The sequence below is a fragment of the Cynocephalus volans genome, chromosome 1 (genome assembly GCF_027409185.1).
Source record: "Cynocephalus volans isolate mCynVol1 chromosome 1, mCynVol1.pri, whole genome shotgun sequence".
Taxonomy (NCBI): domain Eukaryota; kingdom Metazoa; phylum Chordata; class Mammalia; order Dermoptera; family Cynocephalidae; genus Cynocephalus; species Cynocephalus volans.
In genome coordinates this window covers 185044234-185054136 of record NC_084460.1, presented here as the reverse complement: position 1 = coordinate 185054136, position 9903 = coordinate 185044234, and the positions used below count along the sequence as shown (strand labels likewise).

The following is a 9903-nucleotide window of genomic DNA, read 5'->3' as shown; positions in this document are numbered from 1 at the left end:
TTTTCCACATGGCTTCAGAAAGTTACTTTGAAAACATTATCCAGAACAGAGCTTTTCAAACTTTCGTTTGTACACAAGTCACTTGGGGTCTTAAGACACAGACTCTGGTCCTGTAAATCCAGCTGGGGCCTGAGAATCTACGTTGCTAATAAGCTCCTAGATGGTGCTGATGCCGCCGGTCTGTGAAGCACATTTTGAACAGAAAGGGGCTAGCACATTCCAACAACAAAAAAATTCGTAGGAACAATAGCATCAGCTCCATTTTATAGTTTTCACAACTGTTAATTCTCGATTTGATCACATTCACTTAGTATAATTCAGTCCACTGAAGAAAGGTAAAAATGGAATTGCTATATTTGGTGAGTATAGAGTCCCTTGCCTGCCCCTTTTCAGGTACAACCAGCTAGCCCTCATTACATACATTTTCTTGGCTTAAACAAAAAGAGTATGCTTCAAAGCAATGATATAAGTGAATACTAAACCTCATTTCAACCCTTGGCCATAATGTCTTTGATACTTGAATTAAATAAATACCTTAAATTATAGTTGATATTCTTGTATAGAAATGCATTTCCTTTCAATACCAGCATTGCTAAATGTCTGTCCATTTATCAGGACAAAATTTCCATTGCCTAAGTTCTTCGAAATGTAGTCCCATTTTAGAAAATTTGAATTTTAGAGTTTACTTTAGACGAAACACTTAAACGGAACCCCGTCAACATGGAAATACTTGTTCAGCCACCAGATCAGAAGGAGAGACTGATCCTGGATGCCCACGTGGTTTTTAGAGTGTGTCCACACATTTTCACTGTCACAGCAGCCTTTGTGTTAGAAGGGAGCTCTGACATGGAAACGGCTCTCACAGTTAATCTGAGATGACGCCCTCAGCTCAGACATTGCTCTGCTGTAACAAAAGTGTCCTCAGCTCTCTTTCCCTCTGGTCCTCCTGCCTGTACTTTTCCTCTAGTTTCTGCTTTTCAGAATCTGCGCAGTAAAAGGTACAATCTGGGCTCTTTCGAATCTGTTCAAACTGACTGAAGTCAGCCACATACTTTCCGTTTTTGGAGAGAGAAACCACAGGTACAAACTCAAAACCCCAGTAGATCTCCTCTGGGATATAAGATGTTCGGCTCTGGCAGACAGCACTGGTGGACTCCACAGTGGCATTGAGGAGAACCACGAGCTCAAACTCCTTCTCCTTCAGGTTTTGGGGTGTGAGGTCTCTCAGAGGGCTCATCTCATCCAGCACGTGGTAGAAAGTCATGGGCAGAATGAGGAAGGGGCTTTCAGAAGAGGAGTCCACGTGGAATTTGACAGTGGCTTGGTTGAGGAGGATTCGCTCCCCCTCTTTGGTGACATGGGTCTGGAGAAGCTTGCCGGACAGCTGGCACTGGATGAGGAGACTCTTCCTCATGTTGGCCACCTGGATCACCAAACACAGCTTCCCATTCTGTTTGGTGATGACCGCACAGTGGCTGAACTTGATGGTCTCAGCCCGCTTTTTGGGTCTTGCGATTTTGGCCAGGAAGGTGCCCGTGATGAAGATCTCAATCAAGGTTGTAATGACCAGTTGAGCAACCAACAGGAAAATGGCGTGAGGGCATTCCTCTGTGATGGAACGGACTCCGTAGCCAATGGTCGTCTGGGATTCCAGGGAAAAGAGGAAGGCCCCTGTGAGAGAGTCCACTTTCATGATGCAGGGTGTGTGATTTGAAATAGGCTCACTTGGTTCTAAATCCCCATGAATAAATGCGATGGCGTAGTAGATCACTCCAAAGAGGAACCAGGTCATGACAAACGTGGCAGCGAACAGGGTGAGCTTGTATCTCCATTTCATATCAATCACTGTCGTCCACAGGTCTTGCAGGTACAGCAGGTAAATGCCATCTACTTTGTCGATTCTCACGTTGCTGTGTCCGCTCTTGGACATGACTCGAGGTCTGTTGGCCTTGAGTCCAGTCCCAGCAGTGGACTTCACCAGAGGGGCTCCAGGCATGCTAATGTGGAGAGCATCCATTGTCAGGCTCCTGGGCCCACCTAAGGAAATGACAAAGAACCACAGTACCTTACAGCCTTAGGTGGGGAAATTTCCAGAAAACAGAAATACAATAATCATGTGAAGTATGTGTGAACGTATGTGGACGTATACAAGAAAGGAGAATTCTGAAGGCAAGATTAATTGATTTGCACTTGGACATAGACTTTGGAGAAAAGTAAGCCTGGCTGAAATGCTGACTGCACAGTTTATTTGCTATGTGACCCAGGGCAAGCTATTTAACCTCGCTAGACCTCAGCTCCCTAATCTTTAAAATGGTAATAAAGCCTACTCCTCAGGTTTTTTGTGATGAGTAAGTGAGGTAAAGTGCCAAAACAGAGCCTCACACTAAAAAAAAAACATTAGGCTTCTCTTTTTGCACATATTCTTGTGCATACATCTCACAGAGTGTTATGAATATGCATTTAGATTCAACAATCATGGATTTCTAATTACAGAAATTAAAAAAATTATTTCATTGAGTCTAGGTCCAGTATTGATAATCTACCTTCCATAAGATAGTTCTTGATATAGCAATGGAGAATATTAATACAAATTTTAAAAACTCAGGTAGTATTAATTTTTTAAACCTTCCTTTTGCATGATATTCTCTGTAATAGCAATTCATTCTTCCCGCAATCCAATAAATAATTTAGAATTATTTGACCTCTCCCAGTTCTTTATGATACTGGAAAAAACTCACTTATCAAACAACCAAAAAACATACAGCAAGTAATTAAGCTTTATTAATGGCTCGATTAATATGCTGGTTATTCTTGGAAAAGTGCTACCAATGTCATTTTAGATATGGCATGTACGTATGGCACAAAAATTCTGCCTTCTCCTTTAGAACTAAGTAGGGCCAGCATGAGGAATCATTTTAAAAAGCAAATTTGAAAAGCAAGTAAGTGTAGGCATCTAACATTGCAGCCAGAAGAGACCTACTTAGAAGTGCTGGTTGCCCACGCTCAACCCCAGGCAATGCTTTGTCCTGCGTCACCAGCCAGGAACAAGCTGGCTGTGAGACCCCACAGCATCTTATAGGACCTGCCTGGTGACTGAGATAAATTGCCCCTACATTCCTTGGAAAAGATAGAATGAGTGATTACAGGGTAACTTCACCTGGTTGGCATTTTTTTCACTCATTGGTATTTTAAGGTTAGAAAAAATTCCCCCCTTTAAAAAGGAACTGATATACAGTGGTTTATGATTCACGCAATAATCTTTTCTGTTAGATCAGCATTATCTCAACAGTTCTGAAAGTATTCCTCTGAGCAAATCACTCCAAGGAAATGGAAACTGTATCCATCAGTGGCGAACACCTGCTCAGGATGCAATGGATCTGCTAGGCATTTTAATTTTCCTGTTACATCATTAAGAATGTATCATTTACTAAATGCCCCCTTGAAATGATGTTTTTGTTTTTGTTTTTCTGGAAAAGGGAAGTCACTTTTTCATTTTTGCTGCCAAGAAGGACCATATGTTATTCAGAATTTCTTTTGCTTGTTGAAGCCTTTTCCACTTTTCTGGGGGTCAATTTAGAAGAAAAGTACAGGATATGATTGGTAAACATGGGCTTTATCATAACCTCAGCAACACTTCTCAGTGTAACGAAGAGGAAAGTGACCACAATGAAAGTCTGAAAACAAAACACAGTGCTGGCAGGCCCAAGCACATCGACAAGCTCGGAACGTGAGCGCTGCCAGAGACACGTGCAGCTTGTGTACAAGTAACTGCACGCACTGGCAAAAAAAAAAAAAAAAAAAAAAAAAAAAAACAGCTGGGGAAATTGCATGCCATTCAACCCACCAAAATGAAAACAGAGGCTTAAGTTTTTGAGTGTGAATGGTACTCCAGTGTTCTGTGTGCAAAAGCGAAGCTCCGAGCTCAGCCCTCCCCGCCAGATTCTGGAAGACCTGGCCCTGTTTCTACAAAGGCAGCACCATGAAGCTTTTGTTTTAACCTTTTTCAAAGGGGCAGCGGGCTAGTCTTGGACGAGCTGCAACTTTGGCCTTTCTGCCAAGAGCTCTTTTGCTGCCGTCTGCATATCTAGTCTTGGAGTAATTGACATCAGTGGGACCTCCCACCAGAGTTTGGTGGACATAAATCACGGAATAAGACCTAAAGTCTCTGGGGTGTGTTGGGTTCAGCATCTCTCTATGGAAAAGAGAGCAGCTGGTGGACAGCAGTCAAAGAATGCCACTGCCCGCTCTGTCCCCCTGCCACCCCTCATGCCCTATACCCTCAGAACAGTTTACTACCTGGTCAGTCACTCGGCGGGTCAGAAGGTGTCTTCTTCAAGGCAAGTAGAACGTCCTCACTCCCCTTCACCTGCCTGGCTACCATGGGACTCTGCCACTACCTGAAAGAAAGAGGGACATGTGGTGTTCACAGGTGGTTACTAAGAGCAGCCCAGTCAAACTGGCCCCTAAGGATTCTCTAAGGGCTACGGCCCCGGCATTTACCTTCCAATCCCTGGTGATCTGGCACAGTGCACAGAACAGTGTAAAGCTCAACGAATGTTTTAAGGATTAAACTGTACCCCAACCACAGCCCTCCCTATAGAATTCCCAGGCCCTGGAGGGAGCTCAATAGGAAAACACCCTGGAAAGCGAGGGTTAACCCACCCCCATTGAGGCCGGCGATGAACTGACCAGCAAACAGGGAGGCAGGAAGGGGAAGCGCAGAGGAAGTAAGCATGAGCACTGGAAGGAAGGAGTCTAGAGTATTTTTACCGCCTGAGCAGATGCATCGCCACTGCTGACCAGCACGCCTGTCAGTGCACTGCCAAGTCCCCTAAGCCTCCACAGTGTCACGGCATCTGTCCTATGCTCAAGAGGTTCTTCTGCTTCTTGCATTTCTGAAATACTACACTATCTACCTACTATCTACCTACCTATATCTATCTACCTACATCTACCTAGTATCTATCTACCTACACCTGTCTATCCACTATCTCTCTACCTACTCGCCACCGGTCTCTGTATATATCTACACCCACACACACAGAGGCACACATGTGCTCCACACTTCTTTTGTGATCCACCGATTATTTCCAATAATTACTCTTTTAAAGTTACTGCATTTCCAGCTATCAACCTATACAGCCTCAGATAGGCTGGACCCTTCCAGTGTGGTCACAGCACGTTTGGCAAACGACTTCTTCATCACTGTGCTATTTCTGGATCTCCTTTCTTTGCACCCATCAATCTCACCCACACACTTTATCATTTAGACTTCACTGTGTGCTCTTTAATTCATAGCATTTTATTCCCCAGTGGACTTCTTTCATTAAACTTACTTCATTGTTGATACAGACTCTTCTCTCATATAGTTTTATGTTACTGCCTTAGATTTTGTTTTCCTTAGTAATTCTGCAACCCACCTGGCTTAACTTCTAAAACGTTAAGGGACAATAACAGTTTCCCCAAAGTTAAGAATGGAAAGAATGATAAAAGGATATTCCCTTCTAAATTCCCCTCTCTTAATCCCTCAGATAAGCAATATTCCATACAAAACAGCAGTTTTCTTTAGTCTCTGGAAATGGTATTTATTTCTCCAGTTTTTGTTATATTGTTCCAGCTTGTGAGTTGGAATTGTAACTATTAGAACAGCGATATCTTTATTGAAGTAAAGTCCTTGAAACTATTAAGCACATAGGTCGGTATTACCCTCTCCTGCACTGAGCCAATAAGAGATGCATGGCATGAGGTCATTTAGCACTTATGCTGTGCTGCATTTGTTTTCTGGAGATAAAGGAAAGAAAACAAACACATTTTTGAAACAGAACCAAACAAGAGGTAGATTGAAAAAGGTACTTAGCTACTTGAAGAGCTACAGTTCCATTGTTGGGGACAAAACAATGAGGATGGAGAAAACCGAAAGTTTCCCTCACCATCTTCAGGGAAGAAAAAAAATTGTATCAAAGAAAGACGCTCTCATAAGAATGGATTATCAAAGAAACCAACCACAGCAAGCTGGACCATACTGTTCTGTCAGAGCGAAATCAACCTGTAAATGGCCAGAAAGCTATTGACCAAGTAGAAGAGATATATAAACAAATAATACGCATGAATAGAGTCAGAATAGAGCCAGAAGAGGTCCAAAGTGGGAAAGATGCAGGTAAATGACAACAGTAACAATAAAAAAATAATAATAAAGATTCAGATAAGTATTAATAGTAATAAAGGTCCAGAGCAATAACAATAGAACTCACCATAAATAGATAATACTTATACCACCATGTGCCAGCCATGGCTCTAAGTGCTTTCCATATGAGAACTTAACCCCTCTCAATGCTGAGAGGTAAGCACCATCATTATCCCTATGATGAGGAAACTGAGGCACAGAAAGGATGACTCGCCAAGTTCCCAGCAGCCGTACGTGGCAGTGATGCACCTACAGTGAGGGTCCTGTGCCTGAGCTTGCAAACATGCTGATGGGAACACTCAAGCTTGGCTGCACCAGAATCACCTGGAAGGCCTGTGGTTTGGGGTGGAGCCCAAGAATTGGCAAGTCTAACAAGTTCCCAGGTGATGCTATTCCTGTGTTGCAGGAACACTGGCTGGGGACCACCACACTGTGGTATAGAGCCCTCCATCTTTGATATGGGTCCTTTCTTCCTCCCTTCCCTTAGCATCTTAGAATAACACTATTGCACACGGGCACTGAGAACATCTGCTTATTCATCTCCAGGAACATCCAACTTCTACTGTCCTTACAGAGGAATACCAAATACCCAGTGTTCCAAAGCCATGATTTTTTTTTAAAGTAGGAATATATGGAGAATTTGATCAAAACTATAACAATTTAGTTACATTTATTATGTAAATGTTGTATCATGTAAATAGCATGTTAGGAAATGTATAAATGTTATATATTATACAATTTATATTAGATATATAAATATTATGATATATTGTTTGTATATTTACATTAAACATATAAATAAGTCTAGTAGAAATATTAGCTAAATCAAGTACAGAGAAATCTTTAATTCCCACAACAGACGTTCAACCTTCACTGTTGCTAGCCAACCCGTGTTTACATGACACTCCTTTTTTTTAAGTCTCAATCATGGGATCCTCTAGCTAACTGTTATGTGGATGCTTTGTTAAGGAAAACAAATTCAGTTTAGGAATGGGTTTTTTACTCCTAGTAAGTACAACACTCAAACCTAAAAACTTAGCACTCTGGTGAACCAAATTCTGTAGGTTTTCAATTTGCCCATCCTGGGTAAACTCCATCCTGTGTTCGGTGGTGAAACAAAGTAGAGGCACCTGCAAAAAGTAGTTTGTCACTCTTGAAAAAAGTGAAGAGCCAGCCACTCCCCAAAACTGGAATTTCTCAACTAGGTCTTTCAAAGGGGATGGTATGCATGGGTGAATGAAATCCAAATCAAATCATAACTTTAAATGTAAAATTAAATATAATTTTAAATCATAGAATTAAAATGTGGGCAATTGGATTTTTAAGCTCTGACTAAACACAGCTTCCTGCTTGTAAGAAAAGTTGCTTAAAAAGCTATCTTGCATGTCAAACATTTCCAGTTCAATTTCCAATATCAATTTTTTGATAATCTCTGTCTACATATCCAAAATACCCGCATTAAATTTCACTTTATGTATACACAGGTTTACATATTAAGTAGAAAAAAATGTTTGGCAGGAATCTATTTGGGGTTCACTGAACTCAGGTTTAACAATAATTGAAAATTAAGCCAGTGAGGCTCTGCTATTCTCCTTTGGACCCTGTGACTGCGGCCACGCAATGCTCGGGCACTGCTGGCTTTGGCCTTGCGCCATATTTCTTTCTGCTCTTCAAAGCATCACTTTAATGGTGGGTATGACTGATCTGCATCCACTTCTTGACTTTGTCAGTGCCAGCTGAGGACTCGGATGGCTTTGCTCAGGTAGTGTCAGAAAAGGACACGTTCATTGAAGTGGAACATGGTGGCCTGAGGTAACTCCCAGCAGATTCCAAAGGGCAATCTCTAGGTTCTTATCTCCTGAGGAAATTACACTTTCTTTCTGCAAACTCGCTTTTTCCCTCTGGCTACTGAGGACTGAAGACGGCTGGAAAGAATGACAGCTTCTTGGAGCTGTGGAATTGCTCATTCTCCTCCATGAGAATCATAAAGATTTTAGGAGAGTGTGAGTTGAGATTACAGCCCATCTGCAAGCCAGTTTCCTCTATCTCAACAACCTGTGTTTTGAAGATAGGAACTTAGAACCTTCTTGGTAGAGCTGTGACCACATTTGGTTGTGGTTGGTTGTGTATGCTGCACCCAGGTATTCTCTGCACCTCTCTGCTGGTTCCATCCAGAAAGGAGCCTTCCCTAGGCCTGTCCCTGTAGGGGGGATGTGTTTTCTACTCCCTGTGTCAGATGTGCCCATGTGACTTGCTTTGGCTGATGGAAGCTGAGCTGCAGTGACTCATGCCGTGCCTGGGCAGAGGTGTCGGACGCATGCACAGGTCTGCCATTGCTCTTGGGTGGGTCTCAGATTGAGTTCTTCCTTCTACTGAGTGGGAAAAAGGAGACTTGGGGTCAAAATGCAGCTGAACCACAGTTGACTTGTAACACACGTGAGAAAAAATTCATATTGCCATAAGCCACAGAGATCTTGGAGTTGTCTGTTACTGAGGCAAAACCTAGTGAAAACCTGACCATGGAGACAAACTTACTGCATGTGTTTGTATTTTGGGATTATATGCCCAACCTAACAGGAACACGTTTAAAGGAAATATCTCTAATGTAAACTCCAAATGTTGGTCTATGACTAAACACTGAATAGAAAAACAATCCAAACCTAACAAGATTCCAAATATGAAGAAAGATATATTTTAGGGCTAGGGCAAAAGCTAGGGCCCATAGACCCTCCAAACCCATTGTACAGGCTGGGTCACCAGATCTCTCACATGTCCATATGGGTCACCAAACCCCTCACATACAGGTCCATGAGCTAGGTAATTGGGAATGATCCTGGGAGCCATTGGCAGATGATACGAGCTCAGTCCTCAGCCTCCTCAGCAGCCACAGCAGCAGCAGCTTACAGCAGCCTCCAGCAGCAGTGGTGGTGGCCTCCCAGAGGGTCCTGGGGGCTCTGGCAGCAACAGCTTGCAGCAACAGCCTTTTAGCAGCAGTAGTGGCCTCCCCGTGTACCCCCCGGGGGCATCCCAGGGGCAGGGGCACTGTGAATCAGAGCCACTCATCCTTTATACTCAAGTCCAATAACCCAGGAACACCTGGGTACACATGCACAATTACATTAGACAGTAACCAAGGAACACCTAGGCACACGTGCATATTTACATCAAATGCTCAGCAAGACTCCAACCCCCTGAGGGACCCTGACCATTTATATTCACTTTCCCTACAATCAACACCTTCAGGGTCCCTCACCACAATCTATGCATTAGGAATCTTCCATGATGTTCCCTTAGAGAGGATAATTGATCCTTGCATCCATATAACACATTCCATCCCAACAGTCCCAAAGGTCTTTAGTTTGTTCCAGCACCAACACAAAAGTCCAAAGTCCAAAGTCTCATCTGAGACGAAAGGCAAAACTCCTTTTAGCTGTGAACCTGTAAAAATCAAAAACAAATTTATTTACTTCCAAGATACAGTGGGACAGACATCAGGTACACATTCTCATTCCAAAAGGGAGGAATAGACCGGAAGAAAGAAAAACAGGCACCAAACAAATTCAAAACCCAACGGGGCAAACATTAAGCACACTGGGGCATCTGGGCCCCAAAGCATTGGGCAGCCTTGCTCCTACAGCTCTGCCAGGAGCAGCCCATTGAGCTGCCCTGGTGCCTGTGGCTTTTCCAGGCCATCATTGCACGTTGCCAGCAGCCCCACG

General features: G+C 43.0%; 1 protein-coding gene across 1 annotated transcript; it reads right to left on the bottom strand.

Moving 5' to 3' along the window:
• Positions 1 to 889: 889 nt before the first annotated feature.
• KCNJ15 (potassium inwardly rectifying channel subfamily J member 15) lies at positions 890 to 4381 on the bottom strand. Its single transcript, XM_063114811.1, has 2 exons — positions 4309 to 4381; positions 890 to 2037 (listed from the first exon to the last, which is right to left on the bottom strand). The coding sequence occupies exons 1-2, from the start codon at positions 4379 to 4381 to the stop codon at positions 890 to 892; spliced, it is 1221 nt and encodes a 406-aa protein (XP_062970881.1).
• Positions 4382 to 9903: the final 5522 nt, after the last annotated feature.

What these genes read in the sequence shown, in the direction of transcription:
- KCNJ15 (XM_063114811.1), bottom strand. Translation starts at nt 4,381, where the DNA reads ATGGTAGCCAGGCAGGTGAAGGGGAGTGAGGACGTTCTACTTGCCTTG. An exon ending in GACACCTTCTGACCCGCCGA is followed by an intron (nt 2,038 to 4,308) that starts GTGACTGACCAG and finishes TCATTTCCTTAG; the next exon opens with GTGGGCCCAGGAGCCTGACA.